Here is a 27,009-nt window from a genome sequence, read left to right on the forward strand (position 1 = left end):
CCATTTGTATGTCTTCATTGGGAAATTGCTTGTTTAGGCTTTCGGCCTATTTTTGGATTGGGTTGTATGTTTTTTCTTTTTAAGTTGTATGAGCTGTTTATATATTCTTGAAATTAAGCCCTTGTCAGTCTCATCTTTTGCAAATATTTCCTCCGATTCTGTAGGTTGTCTTTTTGTTTTGCTTATGGTTCCTTTGCTGTGCAGAAGCTTGTAAGTTTAATTAGGTCTATTTTTGCTTTTATTTCTATTGCTTGGGTAGACTGCCCTATGAGAACATTGCTGAGATTTCTGTTAGATGATGTTTTGCTTACGTTTTCTTCTAAGAGGTTTGTAGTGTCTTATGTTTAAGTCTGTAAGCCATATTGTTTATTTTTGTGTATGGTGTGAGGGAGTGTTCTAACTTCATTGATTCACATGCAGCTGTCCAGTATTCCCAACAACATTTTCTGAAGAGACTCTTTTTGTTTTGCCTCCTTTTATGTTTTGCCTCCTTTATCAAAGGTTAATTGGCCAAAAGTTTGTGGGTTTATTTCTGGGCTCTCTATTCTGTTCCATTGACCCATACATCTGTTTTTGTGCCAGTACCATGCTGTTTTGATTACTGGAGCTCTGTAATATTGTCTAAAGTCTGAAGGGTTATTCCTCCAGCTTCATTCGTTTTCTTCAGTAATACCCTTCAAAGACCCTGCTTTGGCAATTCTGGGTCTTTTGTGATTCCATATAAATTTTGGGATTATTCTAGTTCTGTGAAAAATGTTCTGGGTAATTTGGTAGAGATTACATTAAATCTGTAGATTGCTTTGGGTAGTATGGCCATTTTAACAGTATTGATTCTTCCAATCCAAGAACATGAGATATCTTTCCACCCTGTAACAGCCTTTATTTTAAAGTATATTTTATCTGATATAAGCATTGCTACTCTGGCTTTCTTTTGATTTCCATTTGCATGGATTACCGTTATCCATTCCTTCACTTTCAGTCTGTATGTGTCTCTAGATTTGAAGTGAGTCTCATGTAGGCAACATATATATGGGTCTTATTTTTGTATCCATTCAACCTGTCTATGTCTTTTTGCCGGCTATTTAGTTCATTTACATTTAAGGTAATTATCAATATATATGTTCTTACTGTCATTTTGTTAATTGTTTTGGGTTTGTCTTTGTAGATCTTTTTTCCCCCCTTTCTTTTGTTATCTTCTCCTGTGATTTGATGACTGTCTTTACTGTAATGTTTGGATTCCTTTTGCTTTTCTATGTATATATCTATTGTAGTTTTTTGGTTTGCAGTTACCATGAGGTTTTTGCATAACAGAGTCAGTCTCTCTATTCGCCTCCCTCTTCCTCTTCCTCTTTCTCTGTATGTGTGTGTGTGTGTGTGTGTGTGTGTGTGTGTGTGTGTGTGTGTGTGTGTGTGTGTGATTGTTTTAAGTTTCTGATCACTTGATTTCAAATGCATTTTAAAAATCCTGTTTCTATACTCTCCTCCTCTCATGATTACTGTTTTTCATATTTTACATCTTTACATCTAATTGTCTTATGTGTCCTTTAACTGCTTATTGTGGATACAGATGATTTTACAACCTTTGCCTTTTAACCTCCCTACTAGCTTTGTGTGTGGATAATTTCCTACCTTTCTGTATGTTTGCCTTTCCTGGTGAGCTTTTTCATTTCATAATTTTCTTGTTTCTATTTGTGGCCTTTTCTTTTTTGCCTAGAGAAGTCCCTTTAACATTTGTTGTAGAGCTGGTTTGGTGGTGCTGAACTCTTTTAGCTTATCTCCACTTCACTTAGCTCTTCTTCTGGGGTTTTATCTTGTTTCTTCACCTGGAACACGTTCCTCTATTGCCTCATTTTGTCTAAGTTACTGTCTGTATTTTTATGGCGTGGTAGGTTAGTTACATTTCTTGACTGTGGAGAAGTGGCCTTCTGTGAAAGACGTCCTATGCATCCCAGCAGCACATTCCCCTCTGGTCTCCCAAGCTATATGCTCTAGGGGTCCTCCCTAAGAGGGCTGTGTGGATCCTTCTGTTGTGGTGGGCTGACTGTGTGGGCAGTCTGGTAGGCTGGGCTGGCTCCTAGCCTGGTTGGCTGCCAGGCCCTGCCTTGTGTGGATGCTGCTACCTGCTCTTCAGTGGAGCCTGATCATGAGGTGACTGGCTGCAGAGCACTAGGGAACCCCAGGGCTAGTGCTGGCTCCCTAGTGGGTGGAGACAGGGTCCCAGGGCTGCTGCCTGCCCACTGGTGGGTGAAGTCAGGTACTGAGATGAGTGCTGGGCTACTGGCAGGCGGAGCCGGTTCCTGGAGTCTGGCTGCAGGGCCTAAGGATCCCAGAGCTTGTTACAGGCCATTGGTTGGGGAAGCCAGTTCCTGATGCAGTTGGACATGAGGCCCAGGTGTCCTGAAGCTTGTGTTGGGCTGCTAGTGGACAGGGCCAGGGCCAAGGCCCAGCTGGTCCCAAGATAGGGTCTGGCCTGCTCTGGTGGGCTGGTCTGCAGGCTGCGTGATCATAGTTGTCTTGTGTCTGCCCCCTGGTGGGTGAGCTGGTCTAGAAGCTAGTGCAGCATCTCTGGAAGGAAGGGCCAGTGCCTACCCACTGGTGGGTGGAGCTGGGTCTTGGCCTTCTCGTGGGCAGGACCGTGTCAAGGTGCATGATGTCTAGAGATGGCTGTGGGCTCAGGAAGTCTTTGACAGCTGGTCTACTGATAGGTGGGGCTGTGTCCCCACCCAGTTAGTTGTTTGGCCTGAAGCACCCCAGCACTCATGCCTACAGGCTGTTGGATGGGGCCAGGTCTTAGCACTAATGAGCCTAGGTGGCAGCTACCATTAACAGTGTTCACATGGTAGAATGTTCCCAAATATAGCTGCCACCAGTATTTGTGTCCCCAGGGTGAGCCCCAGCTACCCATCCCCCACCTCTCCAGGTCACTCTCCAAGACCAGCAGGCAGGGCTGGCCCAGGCCCCTATCAAGTTACTTTTGCCCTGGGTCCTCGTGCATGTGAGATTTTGGGTGTACCCTCTAAGAGTGAAGTCTCTGTTTCTCCTAGTCCTGTGGGGTTCCCTAAATTAAGTCCTGCTGGCCTTCAAAGCCAAGTGATCTGGGGTCTCATCTTCCCAGTGCAGGACCCCCAAACTATGGAGCCTGACGTAGGGCTCAGAACTCTCACTCCTGTGGGGGAACCTCTGCAATACAGTTATTCTCCAGTTTGGGGGCTGCCCACCCAGAGATAAGGGATTTGATTATATCATGAGTCCACCCGTCCTGTCCATATTGTTGTGGTTCCTTCTTTGTCTTGAGTTGAAGATCTCTTCCGGTACATTCCCGTCTTTTACATCAATGGTGGGTCTGTAGATAGGTGTGACTTTGGCATGCTCATGAGAGGAGGTGAGCTCAGGGTCTTTCTACTCTGCCTTCTTGGCCGCGCTCCTATAAACCGTTGGTGTTTATATGCTTGTGGTCTGGCCCTTCACATGTGGTCTTTGTTCCACTTCTTTTTTTAATTTATTTATTTTTAACTTTTTTTTTATTGAGTTATAGTCATTTTACAATGTTGTGTCAAATTCCAGTGTCGAGCACAATTTTTCAGTTATACATGAACATACATACATTCATTGTCACATTCTTTCTGTGAGCCACCACAAGATCCTGTATATATTTCCCTGTGCTACACAGTACAATCTTGTTTATCTATTATACATTTTGAAATCCCAGTCTGTCCCTTCCCACCCCCATCTCCCTGGCAACCACAAGTTTGTATTCTATGTCTATGAGTCTGTTTCTGTTTTGTATTTTTTTTTTTTTTAGATTCCACATATGAGCAATCTCATATGGTATTTTTCTTTCTCTTTCTGGCTTACTTCACTTAGAATGACATTCTCCAGAGACATCCATGTTGCTGCAAATGGCGTTGTTAGTTTTTACGGCTGAATAGTATTCCACTGTATAAATATATCACCTCTTCTTTATCCAGTCATCTGTTGATGGACATTTAGGCTGTTTCCATATCTCGGCTATTGTAAATAGTGCTGCTATGAACATTGGGGTGCAGGTGTCATTTTGAAGTAGGGTTCCTTCTGGATATATGCCCAGGAGCAGGATTCCTGGGTCATATGGTAAGTCTGTTGCTAGTCTTTTGAGGAATCTCCATACTGTTTTCCACAGTGGCTGCATCAAACTGCATTTCCACCAGCAATGTAGCAAGGTTCCCTTTTCCCCACAGCCTCTCCAGCATTTGTCATTTGTGGACTTTTGAATGATGGCCATTCTGACTGGTGTGTGGTGATACCTCATTGTAGTTTTGATTTGCATTTCTCTGATAATTAGTGATATTGAGCATTTTTTCATGTGCCTATTGATCATTTGTATGTCTTTCTTGGAGAATTGCTTGTTTAGGTCTTCTGCCCATTTTTGGATTGGTTTGTTTTTTTCTTAAGTCACATGAGCTGCTTATATGTTCTATAGATCAAGCCTTTGTCAGTTTCATCATTTGCAAAAATTTTTTCCCATCCCGTAGGTTGTCTTTGTGTTTTACTTATGGTTTCCTTTGCTGTGCAGAAGCTTGTAAGTTTAATTAGGTCCCATTTGTTTATTCTTGCTTTTATTTCTATTGCTTGGGTAGACTGCCCTAGGAGAACATTTTTGAGATGTATGTGAGATAATGTTTTGCCTATATTTTCTTCTAGGAGGTTTATTGTATCTTGTTTACGTTTAAGTCTTTGTTTATGTTTAAGTCTTTGATCCATTTTGAGTTTATTTTTGTGTATGGTGTAAGAGGTGTTCTAGCTTCACTGATTTACATGCTATGCTGCTGTCCAGTTTTCCCAACACCATCTGCTGAAGAGACTGTCTTTATTCCATTGTATATTCTTGCCTCCTTTGTCAAAGATTAGATGACCGAAAGTTTGTGGGCTCTTTTCCACTTCTGACTCACCAAAGGAGCAAAACTCAGTTCCTTGCTGGCTTCCACAAGAAATCCATGTACCTTGAACATTGTCTGTATTATTATAAATTTACTTAATATTTAGGAGGTTAGAGGGGGAGTCACATGATACACTGATTCACCCTCAACCTTTTCACTGGTTCCCCTATGCTCCTAATTTTCCTCCTTTATCTCTTGGGTCCCTCTCAAGAATAACCCACAAGTCTTCGCCTTTGACATACAGAACAGTATCCCCATATCCCAGATGCCACTTGTCCCCACTGCTCCCCCAGGCTGGCTGATCAGGAATTTTCACAAGGGCAGTCCTTTGGGTATCATCCTAAAGAAAAATTGTCATGTGGGCAGCTGCTTAGAAGGGGAAAACCCTTCACTTTATCCGTCTTGTTTTGAGTGACCCTCCCCGACACTGCCTAATAATATTTCACATCGACTGACTACTCACTAGTTGCAGATTCCTTTGCTAAGCAGACACGTTAAGATTCACAGCCACTCATAATTTAGTCCAGAGAAGCTAAAATATTTGGCCAAGCCACTCAGCTAGCGAGTGGCAAGGCTGGGATTTGAACCTAGGGTGCTTCAAGCAGGAACCCCATTGCCTTTTGCTATACTGCATACACAAGCCAAAACGGTGGTACCGCGGAGTTAACCCCAGCACTTGGACACCAGTACAGTCTTGAGCTAAACCTCAGAAGACATTTCTTACTGATGAGAATCACTTCCAAGCCTCAAAGGGTCACTAGGAGCAGAGCATTGGCTTCCCTCATTCTCACTCCTGTTTCCCACAGCTAGATTTATGTGCGAGGTCTCGGGCTTGCTTGGGAGGAGACCCTGATGATCCTTGGCAGCTCAAACACCACATCTGCCCACACATGACCCGGCTGAATGTTACCCGCACCACTGCTGATGTGGTCTCATGCATTAGGGAACTCAAGTGAAAGGATGGCTCTGATACAGGACGAGAAGGACCCTGCAACCTTCCCCAGCCCTCTGGGCATGATGGAGAGTGACCTGGAAAATCAAATGCAGAGAAGTGTCCCAAAATATAGGAGTCTTGTTTGAGGCAGAGTAGAACCTATTAGCTTGAGAAATTGGTCTGGAAATCTTATTAAAAGAGACAAATCATGCCACAGTCTCTCCAGACTGAAAATATTGGGGGGTAATAGACTTTCCTTAATGCCTCGGACCGTGTACCTCATGTCAGGATCACAGCCAACCTCTGGCAAGGCTAAATTCAATGCAGGTAATAAAGACAATTATTTTTTAAAAATTGGCAGTTCTGATTCATTCTGATTTCTCTGGCTAGCCACTGACTTATCTGTAGCAGACCCTCATTACTGTGAAGGTTGCAAGGCAGAAGAGCCAATGGCAAAGAGAAATGAAGTTCAAATTGTGGATCTGTCATTACTGCACAGCTCAGCAGATGACTGTCCAGCACTCCCCCACCACACACGTGCATGCGCGCACGCACGCACACACACACACATCCCCCTCCTTTCTTAATATTTTCAATTAACCCCGATGGAGGTGCCAGGAAAGCAAGGCACCACTGCATTAGAGACCTTAATCTTGCCCGTCTTTGTTATTAAAGAGGGGTGATGAGTGGAAGAATTCTTCAAATGTATATGTTAGCTATTATCATTATTGTTGTGATTTTTGTTGAGCACTGAAAAGTTCAGAAATACGAATCACTGGAATTTAGTGGGCGAAGGGCTTGTTTCTCATGCATTATCTCTGTGTCCTTAGCACGACCCTATGGGACAAGAGTTGGCAAACTTTCTCTGCAGAAAGAACCAGATAAGAAATAGTTTAGGTTTTGCAGGCTGTGTTCTCTGTCGCAGCTACTCCAATCTGCCATCATAGCCTGAAAGCAACCACAGACAATAGGTAAATGAGTAAGAATAGCCGTATTTCAGTAAAACGTTATTTACAGAATCAGGCAGCTGGCCAGCTTTGGTCTGTGGGCCATCGTGTGAGCGATGTTGTCCCTAAGCAGGAGTTTGGGTTCCAGGCTGGGAAGGTGGGAGACGTGTGCTTTTCTCTCTCCTACATCTTCCCTCCGCCCTGCTCATCCTTTCTGGGTCTAGTTCTGGAGGAAAGACAGAGTTAAAGAAGTTTTTGCATGTGACTGTCCAGGGTGAGTTGGCTGTCCTCTCAACAAAAGGGAGAGCAATCATTTTCATGAAAATCCTGCATCCGTGGTCCTGTGAGGAGGCCACCAGGTTGCTTTGGGTCACCTCTGTCCGTGTAGCTCCTTGTCTGCAAGCTCAGCGTAGGTTGTGGTGAACCCCGCTGATGAAGAGGGTGGATCTCAGAAGCTTTGGTGGGTCTTTGAGCCTCAGATCCCTCTTCTGGGCAGCCCCCAGGTGGAGAGGCTTTCTAACACATGGACTGTCCATGCTGGGATGGCCTCCAGCAAGCCTGCAGCCCTAGTCTCCTCTGTGTCCCTGCAAAGTATCCCTCTCCATGCTCCTTGGGAACCAGACTTGGCCCTTCTCTGAGCCACAACCCCTGCCACTAACCTTAATATTCTTTCCCCAGTTGAAGTCAACTAGGGACTCAACAGATACAGGGGAATAAGGTATCTGTCTCTATTTCTTAATGACACTATAAACTTAAGGGACAACTTATGTTTACTTAGCATAGACCGGGCTCTCTCAGTCTCTGCAACACTGAGATCTGGGGTCAGATTCCTCTCAGGGGAGCCATGATGTGCATTTTAGGACATTTAGCAGCATCCTGGCCTCTACTCACAGATGCCCATAGCAACCCCCAGGTGTGGCAATCAAAAATGTCCCCAGACATTGGCAGATGTCCCCTGGGTGACAAAACCACCTCTGGCTGAGAAGCACTGTCTTAGTCTGGGAAGCACCCCGTGCCTTTTGCTTTCAACTGTAGGTTCTAATTTCCAATTCTAAACAAATTGGGAAAGATAATAGGGAAAATCCTTCAACACCATGTTACATTATCTTTTGGTGCAAGGTAAGCGTAACCAGCCCTGTGTTACATATGAGAAAACCGAGGCCTGGGCCGCACAGCTAGCAAGCAGCAGAGACTGGATTTGGACCCAAGCCTGCCTGATGCCAAAGCCTGTATAGTTTTAAACTACTCATCATCTGATGATGAAATGAACACTGAAGGTTTTCCTAGAACAGGGAACGCTGCCATGATTTGCATTGAACTGGAGATGGTAGCTGCCCTTCCTGCAGTGTTCCAGCAAATCTTGACAGCAGCGCTTCAAGGTACATCGTATTCTCCCCATTTTACAAATGGGAAAACTGAGGCCCAACAAGCCCAACAAATGGCTTGAAATCAGCACAGCAAAGATGTTTAAGCCCAGTGTTTCTCTGTTTAGAGCTTTATCTGTTCAACAACCAAAAAAAAAAAAAAATTGGGTGACTTTATCCAGCAGGAAAGCCGTTTAATTCCCTACATAATACTTTACCTTTCTAGTGGATGTGTCCTGCAGGCAGTAAGGAAGCCTTGGTGATAAATGACCCCAGTGCCCTCCCCCTAGGCCCTGCCCTTGACGTCTTTCTGTGAACGCTTTCCTTGCCTCAGCTCTGTATGCAGTACTGGCCCGAGAAGACCTCGGGCTGCTATGGACCTATCCAGGTGGAGTTCGTGTCCGCAGACATCGACGAGGACATCATCCACAGAATATTCCGTATCTGCAATATGGCTCGGGTGAGTGTACCGCCACTGTTGCTTCCCAGGCTCCTCCCTCCCAAAACAGATGGAAGCTGCGGGGGGAGGACCCTGCGGGCCAGCCAAGAGTCTGTGCTGGGTTCTCCTGATCATCTCGTCCTTGGGGGAAGTGATGCCTTTGCCGATTCCAGTAATGGCTCCCACACATGGGGACATCCAGCCTGCCATCTGCCTGTTTCCTGACACTTGCTGCCATGTAGACACAACTCAGGATATAGTGCTTCCCTGCTGTGTCGCACTTTTGGCTTGAGTTGATGCAGCCTTTGATTGGATCCAGTAAGCTTTGGGATAGACATCGGGAATACTAAGATGAAAAATAGTAAGTTGCTTCCACGAGGAATTTCACTGCTGAGTGGAGGAGTATTGGGTAGAAAGGAACAGATGGGTAATATATGAAATGGTGGCTAACTAAAGTGACTTTGGTCTTTACTGGGGGCTCAGGGTGAGCAGAATTCAGTCCCTGCCCTCGGAATTCACTATCTAATGGAAAAGCAAGATATGTTCTGGCACGTGATCTGCAGGGAGAGAGATTTCTGCCCAGTAGAGTCAAGGAAGACTTTCCTCAAGAAAGGGACATTTGAATTGGGTTTTGAAGACTGTGTAGAAGTTTTTTAGGTAGAGAAAGGATGCAGAGCAGTCATGGCAGGAGAATCAGTGTGCACAAAGGTATACAGGTGGGTATGGGGATAGTCTGTGACTCCCCATGAGGACATCACAGCTTAGACCTCATTTATTCTGTCTTCCACTGCAATGCTGCAGCCCCCAGGGTATCTGGAGGGCCTGCATCCCTAAGCATCCCCAGCAGAACAGCCCTAACAGCCTCTCTCTCCTCAGCCACAGGATGGGTATCGTATTGTCCAGCATCTCCAGTACATCGGCTGGCCCGCCTACCGGGACACGCCCCCCTCCAAGCGCTCTCTGCTGAAAGTGGTCCGACGGCTGGAGAAGTGGCAGGAGCAGTACGATGGGAGGGAGGGACGCACTGTGGTCCACTGCCTGTGAGTACTATGGAGGGGTCTCCAGGGCAACAGGGTGGTGGGAGATAAGACATCCTTGAGGATGCTGCCGGCCACAAACACCAGTCCTAGGCATGCATGGCCATACCACCTCCATAAAGACCAACGGGCGTGTATTCAAGATGTTACAATCCTTTAATGGACCGGGGTTGCCAGTGTGTTGCTCTGAACAATTACAATGACATATTATTGATTAAAAAATCTGGAGGCCTCTCCACAAATATGGGGAATGGGAGATGGCTCCCAACAGGGAAGGGAGCCCTCCACTCTCCAGCAGGAGGCACGCTGTGTCCCGAGTCACAAGAAAGCTCAAGACAAAGTGGGTTCCACTGACTAGATCCTCCTCTATTATTTCCTGGAGAAAAAGAAGAAAGGGGCGTGCATTGATTAGTGAGCTTAATGCCAGACATTTTACCTTGCTTTTTTAAGGTTACACTCCATTTATAGTTATAAAATGCTGGCTGTATCCCTTTGTTGTGCAGTACATCCTTGTAGCTTATTTATTTTATGCATAGTAGTTTGTGCCTCTTAATCCCCTACCCCTATAGTGGCCACTGGTTTGTTCTCTGTAGCTGTGGGTCGATTTCTTTTTTGTTATATTCACTAGTTTTATTTTTTAGATGCCACATGTAAGTTATATAGTATTTGTCTTTCTCTGTCTGACTTAATGTCATCTAGTATAATACCCTCCAGGTCCGTTCATGTTGCTACAAATGGCAAATTTTCATTCTTTTTTTATGGCTAAGAAGTGTTCCATTGTGTATATAGACCACATCTTCTTTCTCCATTCATCTGTTGATGGGCACTTACGTTGCCTCCTTATCTTGGCTATTGTAAATAATGCTGTTATGATCATTGGGGTGCATGTATCTTTAAAAACACTAATTTGAAATGTTTTTTAGTATACACCCAGGGGTGGAATTGCTGGATTATATGGTAGTTCTATTTTTAGTTTTTTAAGAAACCTCCACACTGTTTTCCACAGTGGCTGCACCAATTTACATTCCCACCAGCAGCGTACAAGGGTTCCCTTTTCTCCACATCCTCACTAACATTTGTTATTTGTGTTTTTTGATGGTAGCCATTCTGACAGGTGTGAGGTGATAGCTGATTGTGGTTTTAATTTGTGTTTCTCTGATGATTAACGATGTTGAGCATCTTTTTGTATGCCTGGTGGCCATCTATAAGTCTTCTTTGGAAACATGTCTGTTCAGGTTGAAGCAATGTCTTTATCATTTGCTCAGTGCTCTGAGGATCCCTTTGCTTTCAGAGACTGCCTCTTCACTGCCGCCCCAGGTACCCACAAAAGTCCTTGAAAGAAACTGCTCTGGGAGGGGGGTCATTCAGCCTGGCCTGTTGACACTGACAGGGCCATAGGCTCTACTCAAAAAAAAAAAAAAAAGACTTGGCTCAGACCCTGGGGCTCTCCCAGGACTGGGACAGCCCGTGTTCTGGATTTGAGTTTATTTGATTTACAATGCTGTTAGTTTCTGATGTACAGCATAGTGATTCAGTTATACATTATTTCTCATTATAGGTTATTACAAGCTAGTGAAAGTAGTTCCCTAGGCTATACATTAGGACCTTGTTGTGTATCCACTTTATATATAGTTTGTATCTGCTAATTCCAAACTCCTAATTTATCCCCCCACCTCACCCTGCTTTCCTCTTTGGTAACCGTGAGTTTGTTTTCTGTGTCTGAGTCTATTTCTGTTTTGTAAATAAGTTCATTTGTATCATTCCACAGAAGTGATATCATATGATCTTTGACTTACTTCACTTAGTATGGTGATCTCTAGGTCCCTCTATGTTGCTGCAAATGGCATTATTTCATTCCTTTTTATGGCTAAGTAGTATTTCATTGTATATATACAAAAAATCTTTATTCAGTCATCTGTCACTGGACACTTAGGTTGCTTCCATGTCTTGGCTATTGTAAATAGTGCTGCTGTTAACACTGGGGTACATGTGTCTTTTCAAATTAGAGTTCCCTCCAGGTATATGCTCAGGAGTAGGCTTGACGAATTATATGGTAAGTCTATTTTTATTTTTTTTAAGGACTCTCCATAATGGCTGCACCAAATTACATTCCCACCAACAGTGTAGGAGGGTTCTCTTTTCTCCACACCCTCTCCAGCATTTATCATTTGTGGACTTTTGAATGATGGCCAGTCTGACTGGTGTGAGGTGATACCTCATTGTAATTTTGATTTCTCTAATAATTAGTGACGTTGAGCTGTACTTCTCTGATTATTAGCAATATTGAGCATCTTCATGTCATTCATGTCATGTCAGACATTTTAAATTAATTATACTTCCATTACTGGGATGAACTGGAGCTTCTATCTCCTGCCTTCTGAGGGGTACTGCCAGGGCACAGGGATGCCTGGTCAGATGTTGTTCTGCAGCGTGGAGTTCAGGACCCTTAAAGGGCTGTGGCTGCTAAGCTGTGCCACCTCAGGAAAATCACTTAATTATCTGTCCAGTGGGTATGCTGAATTACATCAACTTAAGGCCCTAAGATAGAGATCCTCAATGTCACGGCACAAATCTGCAGCCACAAAGCTATGATTCATAATCATCCACTTGGCTTCTTAGAGCTTAAAATAATTTGGGGAGAAGTGAGGGAGAGGGTCTCATTCTGTAAAAAATGTTGTGTTAAAGGAAGTTGAATCAGTATTTCTGGAGCAGGTGGAGGCAGCAATAACATCTTACTGACCCCAGAATTGAGTTCAGTCTTTTCAAAACTAGCTCATTGTTCCCTCTTTCAAATAGGTGGTGCACACAAGTCAGGAGAATCAGAGAGCTTAAGGGAGGTTAAACACACCCTTAAGGGCCACCACCTAGAGCAAGCCCCTTCCTTTTCCCAAAGGATGAAATCAGACTGGAGTCCAGGAAGATGTGACATGTCAGACCAGTGGGTGACGTCAGCCAAGCTAAGCTGTCTCTGCCCATCGCCCAGAAATTGGCAACTGGCTTCCTGCCAACTAACCCTGCTCCCCGCCATTCCCTCCTGCAGTCAGGGGCACCCTACTCACCTGGGTCTCAGTCCACGAAGCTCTGAGATGCCTGTGTCCACTCACCTCTTCCGCTTAGACTCTGCTTTTTTGCTTCAGAAAATCCTGAACCCTCCTTCTGTGTGTTGTGGGGGAGGCGGTAGGGGTCCCTTCCTACTCTTTCCCACTTAAATATTTTTTAGCCTGCTTTTTTGCAGGAGTACCTTTTTATCCGTGTCTTCCATCACCAAGGTGACCAGCAATTTGAACCTAAGGAAAAAGCACAGAAGTGTCCTTCTATGAGCAGGGACCTTGGCGTCCTTGGAGGACAGAGACACCAAAACAGACATGAAAACGCAGGCACTGGCCAGTGAACAGTGGGCAACTGTCTGTACTTGAAACATCTGGTCGCTGGGTGTCCTGTGGATAAAAACATCTGGGCGATTGACTGAGGGGCTTAGTTTCTGTCCAGATGTTCTTTAGACACAGACCATCACAGGAGATCATTAGTTGCTCTTGGCAACACGCCCAGGAGTTCCAAATCTGGCAGATTCCTAAAGAGACTTTCTGTAAAGAATTGGAGGGGTGTCTCCATGAAGATGACTTATGGGGCATCAGGAAGGAGGAGTGACAGAGGGCCCTCTATTTTCCACATCAGTGGGGTCTTGCCTAAACCAGGGTCTATAAATAGAAACGGATCCTTTCAGGAGTCAGCATCTCAGACCCAGCCCAGCCCCACCCAAAACCTAGGCTAACAGATTATTATTAATCTACTGTTGTCCTTGGGGGACGGGAAGGACTAGGAAGAGCATCACATACAACCTTCCATTGTCTTCACTGGATGTGTAGGTGAATCCAGAGCATCCTTTCGGACAAGGATGCAGGCACCACACACACAAAGGCACTCTATCTCTACCCTGAGGGTTTGGGTCACTGTCTGTGGCTGGCTGACTGTCACATGTTCATAGAACCAAGGAAACCTCAAGGTAAGTAAACGCTCAGAGGTCATCCCCTTCCTTGTACCAACTAAGAGCCTAGGGCTCAGACACAGGAGGTGACTTGCCCAAGGTCAAAACAGGTTCACAGCACAAATGGGACTCAACCCATTACTCACAGCTCAGCTGAGGCTTCCACCGCTGCCTTACCTGGCCTTTGCCAGAGGAGCCACTCCCCACAGTGGGATTAGTGGGTGCCTGAGGGGGACCCGGGAATCTGCCTCACCTCTTCCCTCCGTGCTCAGGAACGGGGGAGGCCGCAGCGGGACCTTCTGTGCCATCTGCAGCGTGTGTGAGATGATCCAGCAGCAAAACATCATTGACGTGTTCCACATCGTGAAGACACTCCGCAACAACAAGTCCAACATGGTGGAGACCCTGGTGAGTGTCCCAAGCCCTGTGCTCCAGTAGCCAGGGCTGCCCAGGGTCCCCTCAACCTGAAGGAAACAGCATCACAGTCAGAACCCTCGGCCCAGGCTGCTTCTCCAGCCCCCACGGTCTCCGCCCTCTGCCTCCCTCCCCCTTCCAGCCTCACCAGCTTCTCTTCTGCAGAGCATTCCTAATGTTAATCTTGGCACACCCTACTATGTTTTGCTTTCTTCCCATTCCATAGGCAAGTATCACTAATTCTGGCTGAGGGGAAGGGAAGCTGGATTAGTAGAATGTGAATTATGCTCTCAGTTCAGCCCAATCCTATTCTAATTAATTCATGATGACTTTCACCGTGCACAGCACTGGGCTAGGACACCGTGCAGAAAGGGGCGGGAAGAGACCCGGCAGGCCCAGCCCCCGGCGTTCAGACCTGGTGCAGTGATGGAGACCGCCCTACAGGGGGAACTCGAACAAGTCTTTAAACCCGCCTTTTGAGTGGTCTTATGCAAAGGGAGGGCCTAGCCGAAGTCTGGTCCTCGGCCCAGCAGCAGCGTCACGTGGGAGCGTTGGGGGAACGTGGGCTCCTGAGCCCCAGTCTGGATTGACTGAATCAGAATCTGTGGACAATTTTAAGCTGACTGTTAGTACAGCTGTAGCTAAGATTTTCTCTGTATCCGGTATCTGTAGACTAAAGGCGTTCTTCCCTTTCCTTTCCATCTCTTGTCTTCTCCCCCTGTGCTGCTCCTCCTCTCAGGAACAGTATAAGTTTGTATATGAGGTGGCACTGGAATATTTAAGCTCCTTTTAGCCCGACGGATTGGGGAACCTGCCGGAGTCCAGAAGCTGCTGCAGCCGAGCCCCCTTTTCTGTGAATGGCAGCGACTGGGCTCAGGGGTGAAGAGACGGCACCCTGCCCCACTCCAGGGAGAAGACTGGTGGTCCCGCGATCCACAGTGGGCTCTGCTCCTCCTGAGGCATCTCCAGTTGCTGTGGGGGGATGCTGACCTGAAAGGCCCAGGCTTCTTTTCCATACCAACCCCGCCCCAGCCATGCGGAAGTGCACCCACAGCAGGGCCTTGGATTTTTCGGTTTCCAGACCTCTTGCTCCTTTCAAGTTTGTGAGTCTCGCGGCAAGCCCGCTGTGCGGCTGCGGGGAGCGGCCAGCTTCCGTCGGGAGGGAGGTGTGCTCTCTGCCACGCGGTCCTGGATATAGATGATCAGGCTCTGGGGATCACCGCTCTGCTGTCCCCTGCACTCTCCTTCAGGGACCTCTGGCCCCGGGCACTTGCCATCTGGATCACTGGGACCTAGGATGCTTCCGAGACCACAGCAGAGGCCCCATCCTCGCATCTAACCTGCATGGGGCTTGGCCCACCACCCCTCCTGACCCCTCCCCCAGCCTGGGCCTTGACCTTCCATCGCTCACTGGCCAGCCCCGGCACGCTCTGATTAAGGTTTTCTTTGCATTTTTGTGAAAAAGGACTACCTGACCCTGAATGTCTGAGGTGGTGGCTCCTCCGGGAGGGATGAACGAGATTTGACGATTTTCCGAAGTGTATGTGAAAAGCCACTTTCTTTTGAAGGGTGTAAAAATCAGTCTCATAGCAAAAGAAGGTAGGGAGGGACGTTTGGCATAGCTCTAAGGAAAACCTCTAGGGCCTGTTCTCTCTCCTGCCAGTGTCCTTAAAAGGTCCCACCCAGGGACAGCACAGCCATCAAGCAAGGGAGAGATGGGTTAGTCTGAGGACGGTCCCTTTGGGGCAGATAGAGAACCAGCATCGTGTATAACCCAGGATCTCCAAATCTGAACTTCCTAGAGAAACCCAGCTGCGCTCTCAGGTCACCAAGGACCCGGTTACACTTTGGTTTAAAATAGGCCACAGGGATCAAGCCTGGGGATCTAGAATCTTGCCCAAGGTAGGGGTCAGTCATTGACCCATGTTGGAGCCAACATTTGCTCAGCATCCACTGTATGCCAAGCTTGGCGTGTTCTTAGAAGCCCCCCAACCCATGAGAGGGCTTTATACCTGTTGTCATCTTTACAGCTGAGGACACAGAGTCATCTTCCTCAGTGATGAAATTCTGGTTTCCAAGAAGGCAGATGATACACTGAGACTGACTTGTACTGTTTTCTTCATCCTTTCTCAGCCAAGCAATTACTTTATGGAGGGAAAATAAGGCCAGAAAATTCTGAGATGAGAACTCCACAAATGGAAATTTAATTATTTCTTTCTGATGCCAGTTTTTCTGGGAAGCTCAGAATTTCAGATATATTTTAGTAGCTCATTCCGGCTCCCCAGGAAAGCTAGTCCCATCTAAGTTTTTCACCAGTGAGAACAACTCCCTGTGCCTTCAGGCTGTGAGGTCTGCCCGCCAGGGACACTCGCTATACCCGAGTCTCTAGCTGGGGCTCAGGTACAGTACCTGGCAGCCCCAGGTGGCCTGGGAGCTAGGAAGCGCCATCTTGGGGGCTGGTCTGGCCCCAGACAGGACAGGAGGAGCAGATTCAGTAACGCACAGCGGTCTCCCTCCGGAGCTTACGGACACTGTGGGAAACTGAATACACGTGTTACTGAGCCTCAGATCAAGCGTCTGCCTAGGGCTTTCTAGAGGAGGTGCCATCCATTCTACTGGGTAGAAAAAGGAAGAAGAGGAAGTTCAGGCCAAAGGATCAGCATGTGTGAAGGCAAAGAGGTGTGAAAAGCCCTGCTGGGTGGGAGCAGAGCGGGCGGAGCTGGGGCAGGGTCGGGGGACGAGAGCTGTGCCCACGTGGCCCCTGCAGGCAACAAGGAGCCCGCGGAGCCCCCGAGTGACGTGCTCAGCTCAGTGCTGGAGAAGGGTCCCTCTGGGGCCAGAGAGGCTGCCTCTTTCTTCCATCAGACACTGTGAAAACATTCCCTTAAGCGTACACTTTTTCATACCACCGCTGTTTGTCTGTCTGCTCATCATTTTGTCACTGGAACAAAACAGGCAGTGGGTCAGGAGACGCAGCATCTGTGAGGAACTCAGGGTCCCTGCTCCACCCCAGAGCTGGGAGGCTGAGCCCGGCCTCTGGGCCCGTGAGGGGAGCCGCAGAAGCCGCTCCCATCGGCACGGGCTCTGGAGCTGCCTGGACGTCCGGGGACCCCAGACTTGATCAAGGGAGGACTCAAAGCATCTCAAAGCAAAGGCAGGCAAAGGAGCCCACGACGAACCTGTTCTTTTTCCACAGGCCCTTCCCAGGGTTTCCGGGCCCCCGCCCCCACCGGTGCTGCTGGCCCCGCCCGCGCCCAGCCCCCAAGGAGCCTGTGCCCAGCAAGGCAGCGTGCTAGGTGCCTCTTCTCAGATCTTGGCTCATCCACACAGAAAGGGGGGACGGGGGGTGGGCACCATCTAACACAAACAAACCCTAGGATTTATTCTGCTCAGAAAGGGGTGAAATAGCTCCCAGATAAGATGGCAGTGGCTCCTAGCATCTCAAACGGCAGGGATCTGAAAGGTGACTGCAGGGAGAAGGAAACCTGTGAGAGCTCAGGCCACGGTGGGCAACCCAACAAGGGCCAGCGATGGTTCCCCCAGCTCATCCCGCCCTGTTCCTCACAACGCGACAAAGGCGGCAGGGCAGTGAACGGTCTTAGGCCAGTGTACGCAGGAAGAAACTGAGGCTGCTTCTGATGGACATGCCTCCCTGAGAGCCCACAGGGCACGCATGTGGCAGGGCTCGGATGAGGTGGGGCACTGGCATCTGGGAATCTGGACTTGATCCCGTCCCCAGGAAACCCCCTGAGCAAACACCCCCCCCCCCCGCCCCCAGGGCCTCTCCCACTGCTCCGCCCTTACCGCGCGGGCTCGCCTTTCACGACGCAGGAGCAAAGCGCATCAATGCTAAGTCTCCACACGGGCTGGCCTCTCATCCCGGGGGTGCCAAAGAGCGTGCCCTCACTTAGCGCAGAGCCTCATGGTTCTTACCTCCTAGACATGGACCCTGTTTGGAGAAGATGCAAGGAATTAATGAAAGGCCAGGAACTGTCCCCGCCCAGATGCCTGTCCAGCCTACAGAGCCTCAGGATACACCCTTGCTGTACCTAACAGGGTCCTCTCACCCTATCGGGTGTGAAGATCCCAGGGCCAGGGCGCCTCTGCGCTTCCAGGTGAGCACAGCAGGCCTCCCTTTGTGGGAACAGAAGGGAGTACCTTGCTTTTACCACCTCTTCTCAGATGTCACCCAAGCAGTGGCCTGTCAGATGTCAGCTTTCACGTGGAACCAATAGACTGTGCTGGAGACTTGAGAGCTCACTGAACTCTTTCAACATTCCTAAGAAGTGCTTGTAATTGTTACCATTTTACAGATGAGGAGACTGAGGTTCAGCGGGGGAGAGATCATTTGCCCACAGTTCCACCACAGCTAGTGAATGAGGGAGCCAGGATTTGAATTGGTTCTTCTGACTTCAGAAGCAATGTTTTTCCACCATTGCGTCTCAGATTTTCCCATGGGGGGCTACCCGTAACAGCGGAGACTAGAGTGAAACAGATAACCCAATGGATCTTGAAAGCCCAAAGCAGACAATGATAAGCTTAAAATTCCTTCAGTTCCATGTTTAACAAATCCCATAATATTTGCCTTCTACTCACATTTAGATTGATTTTAATATGAGTATATACACGTGGTTTTAATCCCAACTCACTGTGATGGACCCTAGGGAATTACATCCCTGCCTGAGAGGCACAGGGCCTGGCCAAGCTGCTTCCTCCTGAGGCCAATTCCAGGGTCAGGCTCAAGTCCAGCTCACATTCCCCTAGGCAGATCCTTTGGTGTGGGGTACCCTGACCTCACTGTTCATGGGTTAATTTCAATCCAAGTCTCCTTCAGTTGGATACTGGAAAAAAACCCATTGACATCTACTAGAATTACAAGGACATGCCCACCTGGAGTGACGAAGGCTGAGCCCATAAAACCCTAAAGGGAAAGGTCAGAAGATGAACACACCCTTACTCAGCAGATTCCCAAATGCTGGGCCTTCTAGAAAGCGGTGCCCTTTGTCCAAGATGCAATCACAGGGGCAGATCTGCGGACACACTTCACACGAGGGGCCTGGGGCTGGAAGCCCCCTCAACCACACATACCCACTGGGTTCTTACAACACGCAAGGCCCTGGACGGGGTGCCACCGGAAGCGCGGGTTGCCACAGCACAGTTCATGCCCTGGCGAGACATGGGGTTGTGGTGGAAAGGACTCAGTCTTCAGTTCTAATCCAGCAGAGCCATTTCTTGCCTGTAGCATGCTGGGCCAACCAATTAATGGGAAAAGATGTGAAAAGAGGAGTCCCAGCCACAAGGGGGGAGTAGGGAGACCTGGAGAGCTTTGGGTAGGAAAACAGGAAGGCAAAGCCAGGAAGTTAGGACCCAAGAGGGATACTCAGAACCAAGGATGCGTATGGACTACTGGGCCAAGTATGAAGTACACATATTTAGGGCCTTTGGGCTTGTGAACACAAATCAGTGAACCTCCTATGTAATTGTTCCAACAAACTCTCAGTGCCCACCTGCCCGTCTCTCCCATGGAGGATTCCTGCTGTAAGGTGTTCCTTGGGCCAATGCCTCCAGGGAAGTCTGGAGGCTTAGAGGGCAAAGTGGTGACATTCCAAGTCAGATCAGACTTCTGAAGGCTCAGGCAGAACACTAGTGCCCGTACCCTCCATCGGCCTGCATCTCATCAGATAAATTCAAGCACAGTTTGCTGGTCCCAGGTCACTCCTGTGAGCGGAACTGCGAGTAGTGGGTGAAACGTGATAGCTGTGAGGAAGACCTTGCTATCTGCCAGAGAAGATGAGCTGCCCACCTCAGCCGCTGTCCAGCAGAAGCCACGTGTCTTTGAAGGGAAGAAGGAGCGCTGCTCTGATGGGTGAGCTTTGCCCCAGGTGGGTGAGATGTTAGAGCTGGGGCCGTGTCTGAACTCCTTCATTCCCCAAGAGCACAAAGCCAAGCAGGATGTGCTTGTTTTGTGCAGGCTGAAGCCCCCACTTTCCTGCTGCCTCCCCGCTACGCAAGCCAAGATGCTGCTCCAGCCACACACCCAGGGCTCATCCAGGCTGGTTATCACCAAACAGCACAGAGAGAGCAGCTGCTCTGCCACAGAGCCAACGCCCACCAAGATCTCTGACGAGACCAGTCCTAATTTAGACCCACTGGCCACCAAGGCCAGCAGTGACAGCCAGAATCAGTAAAGGTCCAAGTAGGACCCAGAACAGGGTTTTGCTGACAATACACATTAGCTCTAGAGGTGAATTCGACCTTCCCTCCCGACTCGAGGCCTGCTGGGGCAGTTTGCAAAAGCAAAAGCACAGCGACTCAGCTGACATGTGATTATCATCATCCCCAGTGCGTCCATTTCATTGCCAGGTAGATCCTGAACTAGCTCAGGCTACTCCAGGCTAACCTATATTGTCAATCAGACTCAAAAGCACTTTCCTAGCATTTCTTTTCACCCCACTTCTTACCAGCCAATGTAAGGCAGAGAGTCAGGGCTTCTACCATTGCCTTGGCTACTGGACACATCATAGCCCTACAAGGGCCAACGTGGGTTCGCATCAGCTCCAGGGAGACTGACACTTTCATACCCACTGGGCATATGACACTGCATGAGACCTGGGTCTCCACACTGCAGCCTCCTCCGTGAATCCCAACGGCCTGCACTTGTACAGTCTGGGTGTTTGACAGATAAAGCACGTATGAGAAGAGAAAACAAAATAAATCAACTTTTGAAAAAAGCCAGCACTGTGCTGTCAATGTTCTTTTTTTTCCTTTTCCTTTCCAATTCTAGCTTAAAAAAGCAGAAGGTAAATAATGTCAGGTCAATGAATATCAGATATATTTTTTGACTGTACATTACAGTGAAGTGTAATCTTTTTACACCTGCAAGTCCATCTTATTTATTCTTGTAAATGTTCCCTGACAATGTTTGTAATATGGCTGTGTTGAAAATCTATACAATAAAGCTGTGACCCTGAGATTCATGTTTTCCTAAGATATTCGCACTGGTGTCTTCCTGAGGTTGGAATGGGGTGAGGTGGAAATAAGTTGAAGCAGAAGGAGAAAAACCTTTTATGGACTAGATTTATGTTCATTTAATCCTCACATCTGTTATGCAGGAAATGTGTTACCCCCATTTTGCAGATGAGAATAGTGGAGGTTCATAAACATGAAGGGATTTCCCATGATTGCCTATTACACCAGTAAAAGGGATGGATCTAAAACAGCTTTTCTCAAGTGTGGTCCACAGAGAAAGTCAGAATCATTCAGGAAGTTTGTTAAACAGATACACTTTTAATTCCCTACAGAATCACAATTTCAGGAGCTGCACATTAACAAGCTACCCAGATGTGTCAGTTAGCTACTGCTGTGTAACATACCACCCAAAACTCAGTAACCTGAAACAACAATCTTTCATGGTGGTCAGCTGGGGCTTGACTGATCTAGGCTGAGCTGAGCTAATCTCAGCAGGCCCACTCAGGTATCAGCTAAGGGCTCGGGTCCGGGCCAGGCTTGCCTGGGACACCTTGGCTGGTGCACCTGCGCTCCATGAGTCTCTTCCCCTCCCCCTGGGCAGCAAGCTCACCTAAGCATCCATTTCTGGTGATAGCAGAAACGTGAGAGAGAAAGTGTGATCACATAAGTTGCTTTGAGTCATGCCTGTAACGTCCCATTGGACAGCTGGTTGCATGGCAGACTCAGAATCAAGAGGCAGGGAAATATGCCTCACCTCTTGACAAAGACCTCACTTCTCAATGTTCCAATAGATGCTGAGATTAGGTACCAAATTGTTGGTGCCAGATGCAGACTTTAACCCTGTCATCTCAGAGTGTGTGGTCCACAGATCACCTACATCAGTTGACCTGAGAAACTTCAAAGCATGCAGAATCTGATTCAGGAGGTCCAGGATGCGTCCCAGGAACCTGTATGCTTAACAAGTGCCCCTGGTGACTGTCATGCATGCTAAAGTTAGGCAAGCACTATTCTGAATGCTCTTAGAAAGGGATAGATAGGGGACAAGGAGGCAAACCAGTTCCCAAACTAGAGTGTGAGGCTGCCAATCTCTGACGCACATCATGCACACCCTCTCCACTCCCCAGCTGAGCAGACAAAAGAGCTGGAATCAACTCCTTGGAATTGCCTGGTTTTCCGAGTTCTTTGTACACATCCAGATACGAGTATGAGTGGGAGGCATGAGCCATGGGGCCAGAGCCCAAGTTCACTTTGCTCTCATCAGAGGCTTAGAAACCCTGCTATGGTGCTTCCACCTAAGAGGCCTGTATGTAGTATCCCCCAGACCCCTGGCAAGCCACAGAGCTGGGGAATGTGCGCTTCCCAGCTTGGCTCCTGAGAGGGAGAGCCAGTGGCCAGCCAGCTAGTAATCCTTGTCCCTTTGTCCTTGGTCATGCTAATCTCGTTTATTCTGCCTGCTATATTTATCCTTTTGCCACAAATGTTTAAGAGTTGTTACTGGGAAAATAAAATCAGAATGAGGGAAAAGAATCTCACATTATCTCCTAATAACAAAAATACTCTGGGTGCATCGTTTCCCCCCAAATGGAAATGCCTTTTAAAGAGTTATTATAAAAGCATATACTCCACTTGAAAGAACTCAATACAAAGTTGTTTAAGGCATAACATAAAAGTCACCACTTCTCGAAGAGATTTGTTACTATTTTTATGCCATTCCAGACCTTTCTGTGTATATATAAACATACATAAATACTACAAATACACAGTGAGTGCTGGTAACTTGGCCACCAAGCCACTGAGTGACTCTGGGAGGAGTGACTCTGATGACAAGCCACAAGGAGCTAAATGAGAATCGTAATCAGCGGCTGATGCTGCATCACGTCTTGCCTCCTAGAAGATACAAAGAAGCCCCAAAGAAGATGAAGTGGTTCACCTCTCCAGGTGGTCTGCACTCACTCAGAAAACTGGTCAATCGTCCATTTCTCTCTCCTGGGAGATGAAATGACATTAAGAGAAAACTTGATGGGCGGGAGAACGGCAGGGAGAAACTTGTAGAGATGCATGCTTAAGGATTTTAGCTTCCATGCTCCCATCTGCTCAGAGCACCCCAGAGACAGACAGGGAGAGCGCGCAGCACACTGCCAGCTGTATACGTACAAGACCAGGTACCGCAGATGCCTACTGCATCGCCTCGAATATTCTCAACCTCCCCTCTTATCTCCTGCGTGGCTGTGGTGACGTTTCCAAGCAGGTCTGCAGGTTTCACGTTGGGGCAGCCCAGGGGAGAGCGCCCCCTCAGACAGGCTGTGCACCTCTTGTTTCCAGCCCCACAGTTTCGGATGCTGTCTTCTGAGATGCCCACAGGAACCCACTTAGCACTCATCTGTGTGCCACCCAGAAATGCGGAAGAGTTCACCTTGGACCAGTCGGAGACTGGACCCTGTATACAAATGCTCCCTCCTTTATTTCTTCTGAAGGCAGTTTTGAGCTATATTTTATGTAACTTTTCAAATGGCCCCAGAACAAGCAACCCGACTACTGTAGGAATAGCCAACATGGTAACACAGCCTTATATTACCTCTCCCTCCCTCCTCTGATTGACACCCACCAACCTCACTGCTTCCTGGAGTCATACTTCCACAGGAAACTCTGTATCGGGCTTTGCAGTTCAGCAGGACGCTAGCTGTGAGCCTGGACTTAAGCTGGGCCCACAACACTCCGCCCTCCCGCTGCTGGTCTGAGGTGGGGCCCTGCCCCCACACAGAGAGCCGCCAGCTTGTGATCCAAGGACAAACGTGAACTCGGTGTAAAACGATTCGTATGGAACAGGCTTTACACACGTCCTAGGCTCATCTGATGCGATGTGATGTGATAATTTTCTACTCAGATTTAGGAACAGGAGTTCTGCCATCTCCATTCCATCCAGGTAAAGGAAGATGACCCCTTCCTGCCCTCCTTGACATGAGTGGGGTTGTGTGACACGTCCTGGACAATAAGCTGGAGGAGAAATGATGTGTATCAATTCTATGCCAAAGTACTTAACTGCTGGTAAGAGACTCTACAGCATTTTCTTCCCCTGCCTCATCCATCAAGGAGATCCTTGACTCCAGATGGTGCAGCCACAGGCTGGGGGAGCCCTCAGCCTGGATCACTGAATCACCACGTGGAGGACAGTTGCTCCTGGGAGTTACTGGGACCTACATAACTTTGTGGTACTTAGCTACTGAGTGTTTGGAGTTCTGTATTACTACAGAATGCCTAATATAAATAGCCAAAGTTTTAAATAATAGAGAAAAATTAAGTGTATTTCCACTGAAGTCATGAATGCCTGCATCGTTGCTATTATTTTAATATTTTTGGCTAATGCCAATGCAACTAACGCAATTAGGCAAGGGAAAAAAAAAAAACCAGACTGCTTTTATGGTTACCACTGCTGTGTAACAAATTAACCCCAAACAACTATTTTTCTTTTGTTCATGATTTTGTGGGTCAGAAATTCAGGGAGGAGACATCTGGCCAGTTCTTACTTAGGGTAATCATGGCCAGATGTCAACTAGGGCTGCAGTCATCTTTCAGCCTTGACTGGGCTGAATGTCCTAGATGGTTCATGAACTTGGCTGCTGTTGATGCTGTATGTTGGCTGGAAGGTCACCTATCAACTAAGGTGTCTACATGCTACCTCTCCAACACGGCTGTCTCAGGGTAATCAAACTCATTACACTGCCTTCACCCAGAGTATCTCACTAGATTCTGGTGGAAACTGAGTGACCCGACCTGGCCTTTTAACTTACAAAGCATCGTTTCTGTTGGATTCCATTAGTGTAAAGAATTCACTGAGATTACCCCTGATTCAAAAGAAGAAGACCTACACTCATTCCCTATAAAAGGAGTGTCAAAGAATGTGCATACATGTTTTTAAATGGCCACAATTACTTTGAATGATGACTCAAAATTATCACAATCAATTATATATGATTAGGAACTAGGACAGAGGTAGGGCCAAGATGGAAAAGTAGAAAGACCCTGAACTCACTTCCTCCCATGGGCACACCAAGTCACAATTACTTAACAGAGCAACGATCTATGAGAACAACCTGAAGACTAGCAGAAAAGATTTTCCACAACTAAAGATATAAAGAAGGAATCACAACAAAAAGTGTAGGAGGGGCAAAAGGGCAACATAGTCAGGACCCACACCCCCCAGACTGGCAATCCCAAAATGGGAGAAATATCACAGTTGCAGAAGTCCTCCCCAGAGAGTGAGGGGTCTGGGTCCCACACATCAGGCTTCCCTGCCCCAGGGTCCTGCACCAGGAATACGAGCTCCCAGAACACCTGGCTTTGAAGTCCAGCAGGGCTTCCATCTGGGAGAGCTGGAGGGCTATAGGAAACAGAGACTCCACTCTTAAAGGACGTGCACAGAATTCCACACTCTGAGTCCCAGCACAGAGGCAGTAGTTTGAGTGGAGTCTGGGTCAGACCCACTTGTTCTTAGGGAGACTGTCAGATAGGAGGCAACTGGGACTGCCCCTGGAAACAGAGACACCGGCAGCAGCCATTTTTGGCAGCTCGTTCTACCATGATGACACCAGCATTTGCAAGCACGATATTGGAATCCTCCTTCCAGACTATTACCATCACCAGGGACTTACCTGCCCACCAACAGGCCAGCACTAGCCCTGCACCCCCAGGGCAGTGCACCCAGCCACATGGGGACCTAGCTCTGCCCAACAGTGAGTCAGCACCAGCCCTGGGAACCCCTCAGCTGCACACCCAACTGCACAGGAAGTCTACCTCACCCTCTGGCAGGCCCACAACCACTGCACAAAGCAGGACCTCTTAGTCACCGGGGTGGGAGGCCAGCCCCACCTACCAGAGCCCCACAGTAGTCAGCCCCACCACAACAGAAGGACCATGCAGCCCACACAAGAGGCACCCCTAGAGCATACAGCTCTGGCGACAATAGGGGGGTGTGCTACTGGACCCCATGGGACATCTCCTACATAAGGCCACTTCTCCAAGATCAGGAAACATAACTGACATGCCAAATATATAGAAACAGACACAGAGAATTAGGCAAAATGAGGAGACAGAGGAATATGTTCCAAGTGAAGAAATAAGACAAAATTACAGAAAACTAAATGAAGAAGAGATAAGCAATCTACCCAATTAAGTTTCAAAATAATGATTATAAACAAGTTCACAAAACTCAGGAAAGAATGGATAAACAAAGAAAATTTCAACAAAAAGTTATAAAATATAAAGAACAAAACAAAGGAGACAATAACTAAAATAAAAAATACACTAGAAGGAATCAACAGTAAATTTGATGATACCAAGGAATGGATAAATAATCTGGAAGACAAAGTGGTAGAAATGACCCAAGCTGAACAGAAAAACAGGGAAAAAAAATTAAAATAATGGAGAATAGCTTGGAGACCTCCAAGACAACATCAAACGTACTAACATTCACATTATAGGTGCCCCAGAAGAAGAGGGAAAAAAGGCGGCAGAGAACTCATTTGAAGAAATAATTGCAGAAACATTCCCTAACCTGGGGAAGGACACACACACCCATTTCTAGGAAGCAGAGAGAGTCCCAAATAGGGTGAACCCCAAAAGGTCCACATATTATAATTAAAAGAATCATAAGAGACTACCACAATTATACACCAACAAAGTAAACAACCTAGAAGAAATGGATAAATTCCTAGAAATGTACAATATTCCAAGAATAAATTAGGGAGAAATAGAAAATATGAACAGACTAACTACCAGTAACAAAACAGAATCAGTATAAAAAACAAAACAAAACTCCCAACAAACAAGTCTAGGACACAGCTTCACAGGTGAATTCTACCAAATTCTACCATCCTTCTCAAACTACTCCAAAAAAAACTGAAGAGTGCTTCAGAACTCATTCTGAAGGCCTGCATCATCCTGATACCAATATCAAAGATGCCACCAAAAAAGATGAACATAAATGCAAAAATCCTCAACAAAATAT

At 47.3% G+C, this 27,009-nt stretch overlaps 1 protein-coding gene and 1 long non-coding RNA gene across 9 annotated transcripts in view; one reads left to right on the forward strand and one right to left on the reverse strand.

The window, feature by feature from the left end:
• PTPRT (protein tyrosine phosphatase receptor type T) overlaps window positions 1–16,054 on the forward strand; it is a 939,599-nt gene extending 923,545 nt beyond the window's left edge. For all 8 annotated transcript variants that reach the window (XM_031433788.2, XM_031433792.2, XM_064475672.1 and 5 more), the window contains 4 exons: window positions 8,496–8,621; window positions 9,477–9,640; window positions 13,895–14,030; window positions 14,776–16,054. In XM_031433788.2, coding sequence (XP_031289648.2) covers window positions 8,496–8,621; window positions 9,477–9,640; window positions 13,895–14,030; window positions 14,776–14,829 — 480 coding nt within the window. In that variant the 3' untranslated portion in view covers window positions 14,830–16,054. The remainder of the gene's footprint in view (window positions 1–8,495; window positions 8,622–9,476; window positions 9,641–13,894; window positions 14,031–14,775) is intronic.
• LOC116147377 (uncharacterized) overlaps window positions 9,635–27,009 on the reverse strand; it is a 307,447-nt gene continuing 290,072 nt past the window's right edge. Inside the window, exons 6-10 of the long non-coding RNA XR_004130907.2 lie at window positions 17,841–17,985; window positions 16,049–16,180; window positions 13,876–14,086; window positions 12,697–12,924; window positions 9,635–10,013 (exon numbers count right to left, since the gene is read on the reverse strand). This is a non-coding gene — a long non-coding RNA (uncharacterized LOC116147377). The remainder of the gene's footprint in view (window positions 10,014–12,696; window positions 12,925–13,875; window positions 14,087–16,048; window positions 16,181–17,840; window positions 17,986–27,009) is intronic.

This window comes from Camelus dromedarius, chromosome 18 (assembly GCF_036321535.1).
Source record: "Camelus dromedarius isolate mCamDro1 chromosome 18, mCamDro1.pat, whole genome shotgun sequence".
Taxonomy (NCBI): Eukaryota; Metazoa; Chordata; class Mammalia; order Artiodactyla; family Camelidae; genus Camelus; species Camelus dromedarius.